The sequence below is a fragment of the Nothobranchius furzeri genome, chromosome 11, assembly GCF_043380555.1.
Source record: "Nothobranchius furzeri strain GRZ-AD chromosome 11, NfurGRZ-RIMD1, whole genome shotgun sequence".
Taxonomy (NCBI): Eukaryota; Metazoa; Chordata; class Actinopteri; order Cyprinodontiformes; family Nothobranchiidae; genus Nothobranchius; species Nothobranchius furzeri.
This window is the reverse complement of record NC_091751.1, coordinates 25,002,414-25,023,028: the sequence shown is the minus strand read 5'-3', so window position 1 is coordinate 25,023,028 and position 20,615 is coordinate 25,002,414. Positions and strand designations below refer to the sequence as shown.

General features: G+C 42.4%; 1 protein-coding gene across 2 annotated transcripts in view; it reads left to right on the top strand.

Moving 5' to 3' along the window:
- The window catches only part of LOC107383247 (retinoic acid receptor beta), a 289,762-nt gene that overhangs the window by 200,047 nt on the left and 69,100 nt on the right, over window positions 1-20,615 (top strand). For both annotated transcript variants that reach the window (XM_054745637.2, XM_054745639.2), the window contains one exon: window positions 20,287-20,428. In XM_054745637.2, coding sequence (XP_054601612.1) covers window positions 20,287-20,428 — 142 coding nt within the window. The remainder of the gene's footprint in view (window positions 1-20,286; window positions 20,429-20,615) is intronic.

Sequence of the window (20,615 nt, the reverse complement as noted above, 5' to 3'; positions counted from 1 at the left end):
AAGGCTATGGATGTTGTAGGGCTGTCGTTGTTGACATGTCTCTGCAACATTGCGTGGTCATCAGGGGCAGTTCCTGTGGAGTGACAGACTGGGGTGGTGGTCCCCATCTTTTAGAAGGGTGACCTGAGGGTGTGTTCCAACTATAGGGGGATCACACTCCTCAGCCTCCCTGGAAAAGTCCACTTCAAGGTACTGGAGAGGAGGGTCTGATCGATAGTTGAATCTCAGATCGAGGAGGAGCAATGTGGTTTTCGTCCTGGCCGTGGAACTGTGGACCAGCTCTATACCCTTGCAAGGGTGATGGAGGGGACATGGGAGTTTGCCCAACCAATCCACATGTGTTTTGGATTTGGAGAAGGCTTATGACCGTGTCCCCAGGGGCACTTTGTTGGGGATGCTCCAGGAGTATGGGGTGGGTAGCTTTCTGTTAAGGGCCATTCCGTCCCTTTACCAGGGGAGCGTGATTTAGGTCCACATAGCTGGTAGTAAGTTGGACCTGTTCCCGGTGAGGGTTTGACTCCGCCAGGGCTGCCCTTTGTCACTGGTTCTGTTCATTACCTTTATGGACAGAATTTCTAGGCGCAGCCGTGGTGTGGAGTGTGTCGAGTTTGGTGGCAGGAGAATCTTGTCTTTGCTTTTTGCGGATGATGTGGTCCTCCTAGCTTCATCCAGCTCTGACCTTCAGCTCTTGCTGGGTAGGTTCGCGGCCGAGTGTGAAGCGGCTGAGATGAGGATCAGCACCTCCAAATCTGAGACTCTGGTTCTCGACCGGAAAAGTGTGGCTTGCCAACTCCAGGTCGGGAGAGGTCCTACCTCAAGTGGAGGAGTTAAGGTATCTCGGGGTCTTGTTCACGAGTTTCGTTTCGTTTCGTTTTATTGAGATCCTCATTAGCTTCTGCCTAAGTGCAGATGCTAGTCTTCCTGGGGTCTCATACATTTTCATACAGTTGTTTACATGAGATAATACCCTTTACACACAAACACACACACACATTCACGCACACACATCCCTAATTCCCATAATACCAGTAGCTCAAGATGAAATCACATATCTAGAACAAAATTACATATATAAACTAATATCGGGAAAGGAGTTAATCACACCAATAAAGATTGAAAATAAAATATAACAGAATGGTGACATCATGTCCATTGTTTCGTATCATAGTTCATCGATATCCAGTACTCGACCTCAAACACAGATTTTCAATCCTTCGTTGCAGAGTTCATAGTCACTATACAATTAGGTGTGTAAACAAAAAAATTTTCAGTTTCTTATGAAAAGAAATGTTATTACTTTCAAAAATTAAAAATCTAGGTAATGCATTCCATGCAAGCATAGCTTTATAGTGAAAAGATCGTTGAATTTGATTTGTTCTACTGCGTGGTAAAATACATTTCATCTCATTTATTTGTCGTGTATTATAAGTATGATTATCTGAAAAAAACATTAATTTGCTATGTATAATTTTTGGTGTTTTTGTAATTATTATTTTCCTCACAGTTGTTACCACGAAATACTTTAATCTACTCTTCACATCAAGCCAAGCAAGTTTTTCATGCATCGTTCCCACATTTGTTCTGTAAGGGCAGCCTAAAACAATACGAGCAGCTTTATTTTGTGCAACTTGTAGCTTATGCAAATTATTTTCACTTGTACTGGACCAAATAACAGATGCTTGATCTACACAAGAAAGCACTAATGATTGAACAAGGCATTTAAGTAAATATTGTGGTATAAATTTGCAACAAAATTTTATTATGCCCATACCTCTCCCCATTTTGCGTAAAACATAATTAATCTGGCTTGTCCATGATAATTTACAATCAACTATAACTCCTAGTAATTTTACTTCTTCTAGTTGTTCTATTATGTTGTTACTCAGGGTTAAATGTAACTTTGGCATCGTCTGTAAAGTATGTTTGGAGCCAACTACCATGCATTTAGTTTTTCCTGCATTAATCACTAATTTGTTAGCAGTTATCCACTGCTCGACTGTTCTTAACTCTTCATTTAATATTTCATTCAATGCACTCTCCGTATGTGCTGAAGCTAAAACAGTAATATCATCTGCATATACTGCTGTAGTCGCATGTTGCAGCACCCACGGAAAATCATTCAAAAAAATAGAAAACAAAAGTGGTCCCAAACAACTTCCCTGTGGAACACCACATTCCATCAGACCCTTTTCAGAAAAACTGCCATTGAAATAAAATTGATATTCTCTGTCAGTAAGATAACTTTTAGTCCAGTTAAGAGCAGATGTATGAAATCCATAGTGTTTAAGTTTTTGTAATAAAATATCATGATCTAAAACATCAAAAGCCGCACTTAAATCAAGAAATATAGAACCAATTAGCTTATTATTATCGATATTCTCTAAGCAATAATCAGTTATTTGAATAAGTGCAGTAGTGGTTGAGTGATTTGTTTTGTAAGCATGTTGATATTTTGTGTTCAATTCATTTACCTCAAAATAATCTTTAATTTGATCATATGCAATTTTTTCCATGATTTTACTTAACGCTGGTAGCAAACTTATTGGTCGACTGTTTTGACCAGACAGTGGTTCTCTATTGTTCTTAATTAAAGGTATTATTTTTGCTGTTTTCCATTGAGATGGGAAAATACCTTCTTTAAAACTTCCATTTATTATATGAACAATAGGACATGAAATAAAATCTACTACTAACTTTAACCATTTTATATCAATATTATCTATGCCAGATGGTTTATTTTTACTTTTTAATATTATCTCCTTAACCTTGTCTTCAGTCACTTTATCAAATAGAAATTGGCAGTTTTTATTTAACATTATTTTTTGTTTAATTAGTTGATAGGAAATATTTTTGGTTTGACTATTTTCCATAGAATCTCGTAACAACTTAATTTTATTAGTTAAAAACTGGTTTAAATAATTAGCAATTTCTGTTGGTTTAGTGAGATAAGTTCCCCCTACATCCAAAAAAGTTGGAGCTGACCTATTATGCCTACCCATCATTTCATTCAATGTACCCCATAATCTTGCACTATCCGATTTTGCATCAGTTAGTCTTTTTTGATAATACAACCGTTTTTTATGATTATTTAATTTAGTTACAAAGTTTCGTGATCTACGATACTCTTTCCATTTATCTGGACTATTAGTTTTTACTGCTTCATTTTTAAGTTTATCCCTCTGCCTCATATATTCTTTTAATTCTTCATCCAACCATGGAGCAGATACCCTTCTCACAGCACGTTTCCTTATAGGAGCATGTCTGTCTAACACCTTTGTGAACAATTCATTGAAAACTGCTACTGCTTGGCCTGGATCATCTTCACTTAAAACCTGTGTCCAACTTATTTTCCTCACATCTTCTATGAAGTCATCTTCACTGAAGTATTTAAACATCCGTCTGCACACAAATAATTGGCCTTTTTTAGGCATCTTTGTTTTCCTTGTTACCGCAATTAAATTATGGTCGCTACAGCCCACTGGAATCGAAACGGCTTTAGAACATAAATTTGTCATATTGGTAAAAATTAAGTCAATCAAAGTTGTAGAAAGTTTGCCATTACTTTTCATTTGAATTCTAGTATCAGCCTGCACGAGTTGTGATAAATTACAAATGTTGGTAAATGAAAACAATTTATTCCTCAATGGACAATTTCCTGATTTCCAGTCAATATTAAAGTCACCTAGGAAAAAAATTTCTTTTCTCAGATCACATGCCTTATCCAACATACCTCCTATCTGATCCAAGTGGTATATAGGAGCATTTGGTGGTCTGTAACAACATCCAATAATGACAGCTTTTAAATGAGGAATCTGCAATTCTAACCATAGTGTCTCAACTTCAGTTACCATGAAATCTGTTCTTACTCTAACTGGTATGTGATTTTGAACATAACAGGCCACACCTCCACCATACAAATTCCTATCTAGTCTATAAATATTATAGCCCCTAACCTCTACTACTTCATTATTAATTGTGTCATCTAAATGTGTTTCTGATATTGCTAACACGTGTAAATTATAATTTAGCAAAATTTCTTGAACATCCGCCACCTTAGTGTGAGGGTAGGAGGGATCGGGAGATCAACAGGCTGATTGGTTTGGCGTCCGCAGTGATGCGGACGTTGAGCCGATCTGTCGTGGTGAAGAGGGAGCTGAGTCAGAAAGCCAGGCTCTCGATTTACCGGTCAATCTACGTCCCAATCCTCACCTATGGTCATGAGCTTTGGGTAATGAACGAAAGAACGAGATCGCGGATACAAGTTGCCGAAATGAGTTTCCTCCGTAGGGTGGCCGGGCTCAGCCTTAGAGATAGGGTGAGGAGCTCGGACATTCGGGAGGGACTCTGAGTAGAACCGCTGTTCCTCCGGATCGAAAGGAGTCATTTGAGGTGGTTTGGGCATCTGGTCAGGATGCCACCTGGACGCCTCCCTGGGGAGGAGTTTCGGGCATGTCTTGCCGGCAGGAGGCCCCCAGGTCGACCCAGGACACGTTGGAGAGGTTACATCTCCAGTCTGGTCCGGGAACGCCATGGGGTCCTGCCGGAGGAGCTGGTGGAGGTGGCAGGGGAGAGGAGCTCCCTAGTTGGGAGGCTGCTCCCATGACCCGGACCTGGATAAGCGGAGGAAGACGACGACAATTTCAATCAGCACAGTGAATTAATCTGGTTCAGTTGCTGAGCAGAACAAAAACATGACATGGAGATGACTTGATGATCCCACAGTGTCACATCTCTGGTATGAACTAAAGTAGAGAATAACTTCTGTTTTAGTTGTGTTGCATTGTAAGTAGAGGAAAGCAGGTGGGATTGTGAAAGACAAAAATCTTTCCACAACTATATTGTCAAAATAACGGTATAGGTAGGTACAATATCATATCTGTTTCTAAATATATCGGGATATCGGCAGACTGTAGTTTTGATAACTTGACTTGTACACTGAAAAAAGTCTTGAAAATGTCCTGGAAAAGTACTGGAAAATAATTTCAAGAAAAGAGTGGGAACCCTGGTTACTAATTCCCGATACCTACGAATCGACACCGGTACTTAACGGTACCAATTTTTGATACTTTTGAATGTTTATTATTTTAATTCTCTTTTATAATTAAATATATATTTTTCTCAATATATAACAATATTTGATATATATCACGATAAATAACATACAACTGTTTGTATTTTAACATCGTCCTTGTAGTTTTATAAGCTGATAATTAAACTGAAGCAAACATCTTTACTGTGAACTAACTAACTCTGTATCTTCATTCCTTTTGCCGTCTTTTTTCATTTGATTTTTCCTACAGGGAAGTTAGAATTTCCGAGGAGAAAGCGAACGCACCATTAGATGATAGCAATGGTAGCAATGGAAGCTAACATACCAAGCTAACGTTATCTTAAACAGTTTATTTAACTGCTGGAGCAGATTAAAACGATGATGCCTCACACTTAGATCGTTGTCACTGGTTTCATCTTCACCCAATCACCCGTCACATTTAGTAAAGTGAAGCCAAACTTTAGAGTGCATTCATGTTCTTCTAGTTGGGAATTTGTATTTCCGAGGAGAAAGCGAACGCACCATTAGCGAAACGGAAGCTAACATATCAAGCTAATTTTATTTACCTACGGGAGCAGATTAAGATGAGGATGTCTCACTTAGATCGTTGTCGCTGGTTTCATCATCACCCAGTTACCCATCACATTTAGTGAAGTGGACCCAAGCTTTAGCCTGCGTTCTTTCTACCATGCTGCTCTGTTTACAACTGGTTCGCAGCGAGCGATGACATAACGCTCTTGTGTTTGCGCCGCTGTCTTGGCAAGTTCTCGTTATGATGGACGGGTACCGAAACGAGGCACTGTTTGAAATGACGTGAGTCGGTGCTCGGTCGGTACTATGGAATTCGGTCGGTACCTTGAAAAGTACCGAATTCGGTACCCGTCCCTACTGATCCAACTTGTAAACACCCCAGGCTTACCGCATCACACCCAACACATAAAAACCCCAGAACTACGGTATCATATCTACCAAGTAAACACCCCAGAACTACCATACCATACAGACCATGCAAACACCTCAGACCTCCTCTCTAGTAGGATCTTAGTCTCACTGGAAGAGTCAGCAAAAGGCCAAGAAACATTCAGAACAGACCTGAGTCCCTGTAATTGTGCAAGTTTTTAAGTGTAAGTGTATTTGTAAGTAAGCAGAATCTCATCTGACAGCTGGGGGTGCGGGTCAGGGGTTTAGATGGAACATGCAGACCCTGCCAATTTGAGACCAAAGGGCCATAACAGACTGGTGAGAAGACTGGTGTCACAGTGGGCCATCTGTGTTCCTTTGTGATCTGAAACCACCTCTTTCTACTCGCTCTGTTGTCAGTTTCTGTACCCCTCCAACGCCACCACCCAGTTCTCTGTTTCTCCTGCCATTCAGAGCAGGCCGGCCTGAATCACACAGCTCCTCAGTTCATCACCTATCACTTTTTGTCCTTCTCTTGTTCCCTTCCTTCCTTTCCCCTTACTTTCTCTTCCAATTTAGGAGAATTCCCTTTTCAGTCTGCAGTGCACTTGCTGGTCCATCTGGGTTGCTAGGGTGCTCTGGTGGACAGATAAGCACTGATTGGGTTTCAGAGCACTTGTTGTAAAGAGGCACAGTTGAGATGAGTGGGAGTCTGAAAGAGCTATGTCTTGTTCTTGCTGTTGTAGCCTTTACCTGCATCTCTGTTTGTGCTTTATCTGCTCAAGTTTCAAGTTTGCTTTGAGAGCACAGGTCTTTAAGCACCTGCTGCATCTTTTTGCTTTCTATTTGTTCATCAGAGGAACAAACACCATGCCTCACACTGACATTTAGAGCTCATTTTCACATAATTAATGTTGTGATCACATAAGAAAGATGATACACTGGTGCAGTTGGTTGCATTGCTGCCTTGCCGAAAGAGTTTTGCTGGTTCAACTTCTGGCCGAGAACTTTTTGCATACAGTTTGCATGTCCTGGGTTTTCTGCAAAAAAAAGACTTGCATGTTTTGAGCTTCTAAATTGGCCCCATCTCTGTGTGTGTGTGTGTGTGTGTGTGTGTGTGTGTGTGTGTGTGTGTGTGTGTGTGTGTGTGTGCGCCCTAATTATTAATGTATTCATTCAAATGCTTCAAAACAGCTATGATAGAATATAAACCTGCAAAGTTAGCATGGCTCATGATCTAGAATTTAGTGCAGTGGGCCGTACTGTTGTGTGTTTTTGCCTGAGGTGGAGAGAAAATGGCAGTGTTTCCTAGCTCGATAATATTGAACTGAATAATCATTCATCCATCCTTCTATCCATCCATCTGTCCATAAATCCATCCATCCAGCCATCTTTTCAGCCATCTAACTATCAGAATCAGAATCAGAATCAGAATGAATTTTATTGCCAGCGCTCAGATCAGATCAGAGCATAGGAATTTGACTCCATAGTACAACCTGACCAAGGTTACACACACACACATATAGACAGGACAGATACAGGCAGACCATGGGAGCAGCCATGACGGCGCTCCTTTGTAGATGAATGAGGGAATACATGAGGAAAGTTCAGGGGAGGGAGAAAAAAGGCATTAACAGGGTTACACCAGCAGCTATCCATCCACTCATCCGTCCGTCCACCCATCCATCCATCCATCCGTCCATCCGTCCATCCATCCATCCATCCATTCACCCACCCATTCATCCATTCATCTTTTCATCCTTCTATCCATCCACCCATCAATCCATCCATCCATCCATCCATCCATTCACCCACCCATTCATCCATTCATCTTTTCATCCTTCTATCCATCCACCCATCAATCCATCCAGCCATTCATCCATCCATCCATCCATCCATCCATCCATCCATCCATCCATCCATCCATCCATCCATCCATCCATCCATCCATTCACCCACCCATTCATCCATTCATCTTTTCATCCTTCTATCCATCCACCCATCAATCCATCCATCCAGCCATTCATCCTTCTATCCATCAATCATCACCTGATCTTCACAAATTGAACATGACCCATAGCCTCCCATTGGCTGTACACTGGGTGGATGGATGGGAATCCTTCCATTTGGACAGTATGAGTCTTCTGGCCAATAAAGAACAAAATGCCATCATGGACAAGGAGGCACACAGTGATCACTCCAAACAGAACAGTTAAACAACATAGGTGCACAGATCTTGGAGAGTGCATCAAAAACAGACCACCAATATCTCTGTAGATTTGGGCAGGACCAGAACATGTGAAGAAGTGTGGCCGGTGACCATGTGCAACAGTCACACATTGGTTCCGACTTTAGTTTAGATCATCTGTCTTAGGACCAATGCAAACATTGCACAACTCTCTCAGTTCGCCTTTTGATTACAGATAGGAATTCCTCTCAACAGGGACTCAAAACCGTAAAGAAAGTTTAGATACACCCGCCATCCCCTCTCCTTACTTCTACACACAGTGTAGTCCTTTCACTGAACCTTGATGTGTTTTTCCAATGAACTCCAGGTGTAAGTAATAGCCTAGGCTGGATAAACTGGATAACCATCACCCCTTTACACACACACACACACACACACACACACACACACACACACACACACACACACACACACACACACACACACACACACACACACACACACACACACACACACACACACACACACACACACGCACACGCACACGCACACACCACATCTTGTTTTTCTGGAACCTCCCCTTCAGGGTCTCCTGTGTCCTCTCCACTTTCCACAGCAGTGATAAGATGTCGACACGATTAAGAGCGAAAGCTAATCCCCCACACTGCCGCTCTACGCTTGTGGCTGTGCTGAATGCTCAAGCAACACAAAACGCCACGGACCCGGCCTGAAAGCTGGGACCGGGGAGACAGACAGCCAGCTGATGGCAGGAGCAGAAGGGGGAAGGGAGAGGGAGGCAGAAAGAGGAGGAGGCCAGGTGGACAAGGAGCTGAATTGTAGCTAAATAATTAATGGGCGGCACTTTCGTTTTTTAATCTGTAAATGAGAAGGCCCTGGATGGCGGGACCGCTGCTCTGTCATGCTATCCCTGGCCCATTAAGATAACAAGATGTTGGATAATGATCTTGGTAAAGGTGCAGTTTATCAGTCCAGGGGGAAGTGGCCTTGTCTCCCAGGTGGCTGTACCCGTGTTCACCGATGCTCCAGCTCTGCAGCTCAACTCGCTTATCTGCTGAGCTCTGGGATGAGGAGGGGTGGATCTGTAGATCTTAACATGGTTCACGTCAGCATACCTTTTTCTTGTTTGTGTTTGTTTTTAGTGTTTTTCCATCATGTAAGTTATTCTCACTAACACACTAACCCATGTCATCATAACGCCATCATTTCTCTACATCTGATGATCTGATGGTGGAGATAAACAAGGAACAATAGCTTTTCATTTTTTATTAGTTTGGATGAAGTTAAATTCCCACTAGACATCTTCACACACTGGTGAAATGACATCTCCACGTATGACCTATTTGAAGTGTGAGCTACAGTAGTGGCTGCGCTCGGGAACTATCTGGTGTTTGCTTCTTCAAACTCTCCCCGTGTGTTTTTTTAGAGTCTGTCTGTAGTAATTCTGTTTGTTTTACCTTTATTTTTGTGACCTAAATTCCACTAAGACATAAATTCTTATTTTCTAGAAAGACCTGTGTCAACATTAGAATTATGCTAGACAGCTTTGCAAGGGCGGGAATCCCATTTCAATTTGGGGGGGGGACAATAAACAGTAAAACTTCAGAGAGTAACCTTTTTGGGCGGGACATGAAAAAAAATGCTCTCTACATACAACACTGTGTGTCCTTATAAGAGACTGACATGTGACTCTGTGCCTGTGTCTGACAGGCTCTGGCTGCCTGTGCTTAATTGACTGGACTTTGCCTAATGAAACCATTTAGAAACAATTTCATTTCTTTCTTATAGATGTCTTTATCAAAATGCAAGTTTCTACTTACTTGACGCTCTGAAGCTTTAAAAAACGACCTGATGTCTGCTGTTTTTCGTTTCTCTGCCATTTCATCTGACCTGGTCTGCTGACAGTTGGACAGCAACACACACACAGATGGGATGTTGTCATTAGAACGGAGCTGGAGGATATTGATCAACAATAATATCTTGCCAATTTTGTACATCTCCATAAGCATCCTTTCTTTTTGTTTTCATTTCAATAACAAGACCGTGGCCTAAAACGGAATAAGCAATTCAGGATAAAGATTTAAAAGTAGATCGTTAATAGTTGAAGCAACATGTCCTGAAATGACACGGCTATTAGCTGACCAGCAGCTACACGTGTGGACGGATGCAAAGCATTAATTTTAAGTACTAAAACATATCTAACTTTTTCACAACAAAGAGAGAGAACATGTCAAATTAAAATTTTATTAAATCACATAACATGAAAGCTACTAAAATCCAAATAGTTCCATATTGATTTTAATATATTTGAAAATTTCCTTCTAAATATGTCTAGAAAAAATAAAAAACTTCAAATCAGCTTTCACAAGTCAAGTATCAAAATGACTGAAATCTTTTTAATAAATCATAGAAATGTTTGAAGGCTATTAGAGAATAACTCTGTAATATTTAATAAACTTATCTAAGTCCTACTGAACGAAAAGATACACAAAATCGAAAAATATATTCTTGAAATATTTGTTTCATTTTAATAATAAAAATTAAAAACATTTACTTTACGAATACACTAAACATATATATACTCTATAGTTTATCTTTCAGTTTAATCGATCTCTCACTTTTCTCAGTTTTCATAGTGTTTTGGGTCTGTGTGGCCAACGGGATCTTTGGCTCTATGTTTAACACTGAGAGCTTTGAGCAACGTGCCTCCACCACACATTTGCTGCAACCAGTTCATCCCTAAGCTGCACGGTGCACCTGCACTTTGACATATTGTAAACAACTGCAGAGCCTGGGGAAGACGGGATAAGAGCGGTTACACGCTGTGGTTTTCCATACATCCGACCAGTTAGTTTTGATTCTACCATATTCATCTGCTAAACAGGATGAAACGTGGACATTTTCATCGATCTATAAATGCTCCGCAGAATCCAGGGGCAGACCGTGAAAGCGTACGTGTCCGGAAAAAGGAACTTTTGGTCACCTTAGTGAATGGAATAATAATAGCGGAATAATCCTGGAATGACCAGAGAACATGAAGTGACAACTTTTTTTTACTGTGGTGGTGGTGGTCTGTCATAAAGGGATCTCCCACCGGTGATCAAAATCTAAAGATAATCGGTGTCTATGTTTGACATTTATGACCACATCTGACACACATATTTAAGTTTGTAGAAGAAGCGTGTGATAAATGACTTACTGCTGGAAACCGCTGGCTTTTTGATTCCCGCCTCCTGTGAGTCTGCGGGCTGCTGTGAAGCTGTGAGCGGGGCAGAGCCGGCAGCCCCGCCCGTTGGAATCTGTGTGTGGACCGACCGTACCAACTTGAGGAATTGGGGGGTGGACTATAATTTCTCAACAATTAAAAACACATTGTTTTGTATTTGCAGACGAACTTTTACGTTGTGGTTTTAGAAGACAATACTGGTTTACTGATAGCATTTATGTGTTTACAATAACTTCTTTAGTGGGGGGACAGCTTTGTGTGAGGGGGACCCGTCCCCCCCGTCCCCCCTGGGATCTCCACCTATGCAGCTTTGTGAGAATACCTGGGTGTGAATGCGTCAAACTTGTGAAATTTTTCAACAATTCTGACTCTTTGAGGTTTGTCTGCATTTACTTCTGCTCATTTGGTTTGCTTTGTAGTTTGCTTTTAATCATTGGCGTTTCCTGATCATGTTTTTTTTTATCAGCGTGTATCTTTCTTTTGCGCTAGCACTACCGCATTTGTGTCTAGTCACATGCTACAGCCCTCCTCACGGCTCACAACGATGAACCAAGGTGTGGAGACTGACTCTAAGATCCCCAGCTGGTGTTTATAGATCCCTGATCTGTGTAGCTCCTGTTCCACATTAGATCAGAGAGCAAAAGTGGTTTTTAAAATAAGTTTCTAAAGTTTCCCTTGTGTTTCGGTTTATTTTAGCATCGCCCTCCGCCCCACCCCACCCCCACCCCCACCCCAGCCTCTTCATTTAAACATAATAAGTAGAAACTTCAACTTGATCAAAGGATATTCAAAAACAACAACAGCTTTATTTATTAAATGCCTTAAAATGCAGCAACAGGGTCGTGCTAAGCGCTGCACGTACACTTAAACAGCAAAAACCAATATCCCAAATTAAAACAGCAATATGAGACACACACTGAACCGGTGTTTTACAAAAATAAAACCATCATATTCAGTACAACATCTAGCTGCGGTAAAAGCCAAACCTCAATTGATTATTGACGAGCGTGACCGAACCCTTCAAAACTGAAAACACACATCACATTTATGTTTGATTCTTTACCAGCTAAGGCCACAGCTAAAGCTGGTTGAGACCTCCAACTAGTGTTTCCACCTACTTGTCAGGAGCAGGCTTTGTAGCCAAGTATAAGACTACTATGGTCTTTGGCCACCAACCATCTCACATTTCACCCAACCCTTTGGTTCCTCCCATGAGTGACGAGTCCATGGAAAGGGAGACCCACGTCTCCTCATGTGCCTGGCTAGGCTCCATGGGGGAGGTGCTCGCCAAATGTATCCTACCGCCAGGCCTGGCTCCAGAGGGTGATCTGGGTCTGGCCGAGGGAAGACTGTTTCTATTTGTGTAAATCATCATGAGAGGTCTTTGGGCTGTACTTTGTCTGATCCCTCATCTAGGACCTGTTTGCCATGGGTGATCCCACCAGAGCTATGAAGCCCCTGACAACTTAGCTGATAGGCTCACTCAAACCCTCCCTCACAATAAGGTGGCTGGGGAGGGGGTTTTAGGGGTTTCATTCCTAAAATCAAACACTGACAGAAAACGGATGGATGGATGGATGTTATTCATGTTTGGAGTTCATAGAGACAGTGGAGACCCACATGGCAGCACAAAAGGAGGAAAAAAGTCAGATTTACATCATGTGTTGCTCTTAAAGGGAGAAGGAGTGGCGGGTGCTGGAAGAAAGGAAAGAGACGTCAGCGGCTTCCCGCCTCTGTTTGATGTTCATCAATAAAAGCGTTGAAAGCCCCCTGATCCCATCATTTAATCTTCTCAACAGCTGGTTCTCAAATCCACCAATACACTTCAGGGAAGTAAAAACCTTTTGTACAACACTCAGCTCAAGGGAGTGCTTTGGTCTCACGTTTACGAGACTGGAATGATTAAACCTCCAGGACGCTTGTTGGTCAGTTTCAGAGCTGCACAATTCCACATACTTAGGAGGAGAAAACAGGAACAAAACAGTGATAGAAGAGAGAAAGAAAAACAAAGTCTACTTTAGATCATCATGGGGCAGCAGTAGCTCAGGTGGTAGGTGCCTCATGATCGGAGGGTCATGGGGTCGATTCCAGCTCCCGCCAGGGGTATCCTGCTGTTGTGTCCTTGGGCAAGACACTTCACCCAACTTGCCTGTGTTAGTGGTGGTCAGAGGGGCCGATGGCACCAAATGGCAGCCTCGCCTCTGTCAGACCTCCCCAGGGCGGCTGTGGCTACAAGTAGCTTACCATCACCAGCAGTGTGTGAATGTGAGAGTGTGTGAAAGCGTCTTTGGGTGTCTTGAAAAGCGCTATATAAGTTCAATGCATTATTATTATTATTATCATCATCGGGTTTCACAAAGACATCAGACTTCAGACCAACACCCTCATTGGGCAAACGTTAGATGTAAAATCAGCAGGAAAAAGGTTGTAAGACTAAAACCAATCTCCAGGTATCAGGCAGTTTTTACCTTGGTCCTGACATCTGACGTCCTTTGGTGTAAAGTTTGAAATATTTTTGAAGTGCCTTGTGATTTTTATCTTGAGAGGCGCTATAGAAATGATATTTTCTTTTTCTTCTTCTACCTGAGTCCTGAGAAGTCCCAGTATGGTCACTGTTGCTGTTTTAGCATCTGTGATGATTTCCTGTCTTTGAATTCTACCTGTCACTGGTTGTGTTTCTCTAAAGCCTTAAACATGTTTTCCTGGTGTGTCTCGGTGGAGAATCGGTGATCTAACTGAATATTTATCTAACTGATCAGTGTAGTTTGGCTCCTGTTGGGTTTTTTGATTAATAAGAAATATGTTTGAAGCATTAGGAGGACCCTCTGAAAATAGAGTGGCTGCTGGAGTCTGGAACCCTTCTTGGTTTAGTTTCATTTGTTTAGGACAGGGGTGTCAAACTCATTTTAGCTCAGGGGCCACATTGAGGGAAATCTAGTCCCAAGTGGGCCGGACCGGTAAATTAAAAACAACTTCAGATTGTTTTCTTTGTTTTAATACAATCAATATAAAACAAAGCTGGAGCCTGAGGACAGTGTATCCAAAATAGTACAAGTACAACACCTGAAGTGTACTTGAAATTTTGAAAAAAATAAAAAAATAAATAAACATTCCTTAGTGATTCAAAGAGTTTACAGATCACATGGCTAGATCAGTTTCATGCAGCACTTAAAGTATATTTGACTCATTTTACTTTACATCTTTTAGCTTTCACCAGCACATCAATATCAGAAGTCACATCCTGAGTGGCGGCCAACTTCAGGATATGATTCAAGTTCTTGTGTGGGCCTTGAGCGCAGCTTTGTTTTATTTATACTCATTACAGAGGAAACTTGCTCACAAAGATAAGTTTATTTTCCCTCTACATTGTAAAGTATGAAAATAAAGTTTACACAACCATCTCGCGGGCCGGATTGAACCCGCTTGCGTGCCGGATGCGGCCCGCGGGCCGTATATTTGACACCCCTGGTTTAGCGGGTCTTAGAAACAAGAACATAATATAAATATCTTCATTCCTATTATTTCATTTGACTTTCAGGATTTTCTACAATATGGAACACAGAGATCACATAACCAGATGTGCATAGGCGATCCAGACTTCGAAGGCGATGGTGCTTTTGCCTCTGCTGCCCCTGGTTGTTTATGAAATCAGTTACCTACAAATATCAGATCTGCTCAAAGTTTGGAAAACGTTAAGGGGCTGCTAAAAATTCCCGTCTACCCTGTAGAGTAGAGCCTGACAACATGATTTATTTATTGTGTGATGGTTGGATGAGTTCATGATTTGTATTGCTTGTCATGTTGTTTTTGTTATACAGCACCTTGGTGCAGCTCCTGCTTTCTAAATAAGTCAACATTCAGTTCAAAAGAAAAGAAAGGATTTGCAGTAGTCTGTTCATTGGGTTCACTGCCTTGAGAATAACTTTACAAAACCAATCAAAATGCTGTCGGCTTTTTCAGATGCCCTCCTGAGCATTCTGAATCATTTTTACATGTACGAGACTGTTTCCTTTTGTTTTCTGTTCTGTCATTCATCATGTAAATTTCAGTGTTCAGGTGCCCTCCTCTGATTGGCAGAAGACAGCAGTGAGAGATCCTGATTGGGTGACCGCGAGGAGCAACCATTTTCGGAGGGACCGTACTGGCAGCAGCTGTGTTCCCTCAACCGCTGCCCATGCCATGCAGCCACCATTCTGTTTGTGCCCTGCATAAACTTAAAGTGTCTAGTTTGAGGATTTGTTGGAGTAAACTGTCTTTTTAGTTTAATGGCCAGTTTTCTCCAGTTTTTGTTAAGTTTGTTAAGTTTCGTGTGTCATTTGGCTCTTTTTATTTCTAGGTGACCTAGGGTAGATTTCAGTTAGTGGTGTTTTGTTAGTTGTTTTAGGCCGTAGTTCACCCTGAGCTTTTAATCCTCCCTCACCTTTCGTTAACTGTGTTCTTAGTTTTTTTTATTGTAAATAAATCATTGTAAATAGTACTTGAGTGTGGTTGCTTGGGATCTGTGGAGGTTGAGAGAACAACACCTTAACACAATAGGGAGCCTAAGTCTCCACCCTTTCCGGTCGGCTCATGGGTAAAAAAGAACGAAAAAATTAATGCAAGTCAATGGCGCTAAAAGAGCTTTTTTCTAATCCGCTTTGACTTATGCCCTGGATCGCACACATGTTGTACTGGAGTTTAAATGAAAACTAAGGATGGGTGTCTCAACTACGCCAGTCACGTCTTTTGTGATTTATTAGCTTGTAAATGTTCGTAATTAGCATGACTTCAAATCAGACATCGGCACGTCGCATATGTGACATCACCACAGAGCCTCCTCTCCCAAAACGTAGCTGCTACTTACCAAATAGCCAGATTTATGGTGGTTCCATCCTCCTGAAGGAAGGATTTCAAGTTCGCTAAACGTTCAAACATTTTCCCTGTTTTTCTCCGTGTCTGGTTTGATGTTACTTTCGTGATGCACATTTTTAGTCCTGGACTTATTTTCACAAAAACTTAAAATAACGTTCCCCCCGTTCAAAAATACGCACTTTCTTGGTATCAAAATGCGTCTTTAAGATTCACAGATATCATTGTGAAATCCATTGACATATATACTGGACAATTTGTTTCCATAGGCTCCGATTATGTTTTGGTGCCAAAATGGGAGGTGGCTACCACCGCCATTTTGACTGTGTCACAGGTTCCGTCAAACTTAGACAATTTCAGAAAAGGGAAAAAAGGTGGAGCTGAGGGTGGGGCTGTGTGAGGCTGGGATCAAATGACGACACCCGTCGAACTGAAATGATGTAGCTACAAGCTAACCCAAAGCTAACGCAGAGGTGGGAGCTAAGCTAACGGAGGTAGCTACCTAGCTACAACCGGAGTTAACTGTGCACAACACCGGAGCTTCTGAATCAGAGATACGCCGGGCTGACCGCTGGGTAAAACCGGGTGGAACACAGAGGTCTCCCGAGAGCTCCACAAGCCGGCAGCCGCACAGCAGACAGGCGCCGCTGTGATCAGAGATGCGCAAAGCTGCCGCTGGGGAGAACCGGTTGGAAAACATCGGTTTCCATCCGAGTGCTCCACAAGCCAGAAGTCCACGCAAGCAGACAGGCTCCGTTGTAGTCAGAGATGTGCCGAGCTGCCGCTGGGGGGAGAGGACCATAATGATAGCTGGAACCCAGCTCCACCAACATGTTATATTTCAACCCATTTTCAAAAGTGCAGCATTATGTTAAATGCACTTGGTTTTACCCTATTACATTTAAATTTCATGGTTAAACAGCATATGTTAAAATCTAAGCTCAGCTAGGGCAAGAGCGGCAGTGACCTAAAATACATAAATATAATTTTACTTTCTGAAAAAAATGAAGTGGAGACTCCTTGGACGCTCTATTAGTGCAATTAATGCCACAGCAACTCATTTTGTCCAACAATTGCACAAATAATATCCAAAAAAGAATACACAAACGGCACAACTAATGGTCTAAGTTGAGAGACTTAAAATCGCGGAATAGTTTTCAGGCGAGGCCGAGGATCAAGCTGAGGCCTTTCCACGGAGCTAGCTCTACGGTCACGGGGGTCTGATGCTCATTAAGTATTCAGAATTTTAGGCATTTAATACACTTAAACATAACAGTGACAAAAAATATTCACCCCCCTCAGAGTTGTCATGAGTGTAAAGTAGATCATTTAAACCTAAAACATGCTTTGGTACCAGGCTGTAAAAATGTTTATTTCTGCTGTGAAATTGGTATTTTTAACATGGGAGTCAATGTGAGTATACTCACTTCTGACACCAGCCCCTAGTGGATGAGGGTGGAACTGCATTTTTTTCCATTTCTGTATCGGCTTCATTTTCAGACCCGAATTATGGGGGCTTGGTGAAATCCATGGCACAAAAGCGGAATAAAAAAAATTCGTTTTTAGCCCTGTTGACTTTCATTCATGTTTTCGTTCTTCCGGGGACCCATGATCTGGAAGTAGATAGGCGTGACTCAGGCTCCCTATGGCCTGGCTCCTCCCGGACAGGTGAACTGGGGGCTCATCCGGGATGTGTTCAGGAAGTTTCTGTTTTCATTTGAGAGTTGCTCGGTTGTAGGATGTCCATGTTTTTGTGGCCCAGTTAAATCCAGACCTTGACGTGAAACTTAAGCTTGTGAATTTTCTATTGTTCCTACTGTAAATCTGTGGTCTGGCTTCATTCTGTCATGGATAAGGAAAGTCAGGAAGTTTTGAACACTGTGGTATTACTGACCTCAAACAAACAACAAAAGTTTCCCAAATTTCATCAAAAAATTCTCCGAAATTAAATGTGCTGGCAACTAAGCAGCAACTCCTGCTGCTTGTGAAGCACTGAACACACACACACACACACACACACACACACACACACACACACACACACACACACACACACACACACACACACACACACACACACACATACACACACACACACACACACACACACACACTCACACACACACACACACTCACACACACACACACACACACACACACACACACACCCCTAAAGCTGTGTGGCCTGAATGCTCTCAGCTTTGAATGACACAAGTGCCCGAGTCGCCTTGGAATCTAAATGTGACTTGAACATTCTCATACAGCCGGTGATGGGAACGCCATTATCATCCAGCTCAGGATACAGACCTCTATTTACAAAATGAGCAATGCCAGAAAGTGTGTGTGTGTGTGTGTGTGTGTGTGTGTGTGTGTGTGTGTGTGTGTGTGTGTGTGTGTGCGTGTGTGTGTGTGCATGTGTGTTTGCGTGTGTGTGTGTTGGGGGGTCTTATGCCATCAGGGTTAGACACAAATGGCTGCTGTTGACCGGCATCTGTGCTGCTGATAGTTGACGGATGCTTCAGGCTGATCCACGGTGGGCTTTGGAGTCGGCCGCTTCGGTCCAGAGATCTGATCTGTTACCCATCATGCATCTTGGCTCACTAATGAAAAGGCAAGGTCTCATCTGTCTCTGAAATCTATGGTAAATGGAATTTAACCGTTCCTTCCTCCTTGATGGCACGAACGCCTTTCAATGTGCAAAGGAGCCTGGGTGATGGATGATCATTTCATGAAACCTCAGAATAATGACCCCCCACCCACCACCTCAATGGGTCTTGGTACATCCGGGTGACAAAAGACCCAGGTCGGGTGGACTTCTCCCGAACCGTCTCCATTTATATCCTGATGTCTTCATGTTCCATGCCAGATGGAGTAAGGTCCCATAAAAGCAGCAGAACCCAACAACCCCTGGAGATTCTGGTTCCTGTGTTCATATTAAAGGATGAGTGGTATCACAAGTCCAGCCTGAGATCCAACGGTCCAGAGTGTGTGGACTTTCCTGTAAGGAGACGCCTACAATGGACATGACTCTGCTTTAAAAACCCACACTTTTCCTGCAGTTTTGCACTACCTGTCTCTTCCCTCTCTCCTTCCCTTTGCACACTTTTGCTCACCGGTGTAACGTCAGTATTTCTGTCAGTTCCTTCACTGACATGAGTTTCCCCAACTGTAAAGCACCACCCAAACAGGAAATAAGAAGCATGTTCATTACACACTCTCTCACGGCATAGTCTGCTTGTCTCACAGGAGAACTCCAGCCACCGTAAAAGATCAACAGCCAGTTCGGTTGTAAAAGTTATGTCAACCCACCCCAGGCAATATCAATGCAGAAATTGCTTGTTGCTTCTAAAGATATAAGATAAAGATACACCACAGAGAAGGGTGAAGGGTGTGTATAGCCAATGGTTATTGGAGTTAGCTATCGGTTTGGTTTAATAGTGCAGTTCCCTCAGCAGCCTGACTCAGAACTTATCAATCTTCTCTATACGAACACAACTTCTGTCATTCACATTTTCAATGTAGTTTTTAAAAATTATTAACTCTAAATCAGTTCATGGATTCAAAAAACACCCACGACTTCACTGCTGAGCCACAGAGTTTCAGTGAAAACATTCATTTGAAAGACAAGAGGCTTTGGTCTCTCTCGTAACTCAATGTCACCTTGAGGAGTTCAGACGCTGTGTGTCCCAGCACAGCAGAACCAAAATCCTCGGTTAATCTTCCACACTTCACCAGCAGCCTCCCTGTTTGATACCCAGAGGTTCTCGCTGTCTCTTCCCACCAGCACTCAGCTTAAAGTCAGCATTTGAAGTTGCTCAGATCCCTCTAAGGCGACACGCAGACTCTTACAATAGCAACAAAAAGACAAAATAGCTCACCACAGCGTTATGGATACTGTTATGACATTATCTTCATTTGGCAGGAAACCTTTAGTTGAAATCCGTGGATGTTTAGAGTTGGAAGACTAGAAGTAAAGTAATGAGAACATGTTGGGGGTCTGTTTTGTTTTGTTAAACGTCTCACCCGCCTCACCCCCCTCACTTCCTGTCTCCTCAGGGTTTTTTCCGCCGAAGCATCCAGAAGAACATGGTGTACACATGTCATCGGGACAAGAACTGCATCATCAACAAGGTGACAAGAAATCGCTGTCAGTACTGCCGCCTGCAGAAGTGCTTTGCAGTGGGAATGTCCAAAGAGTGTGAGTTTCAAATCCATCCATAGTGAGCTAATTCAAGACTGTCATTAAAAGTAGAGTTTAGTGGCACTGACTTTTCTAAAGGACAAACTTCTTATTGGGGGACTGAGTCCTGAGACGATGTCCTCTACTGTTACTCGACTTAACGGTTATGACATTGGGGGGGGGGGGGGGGGGGGGGGGGGATGTT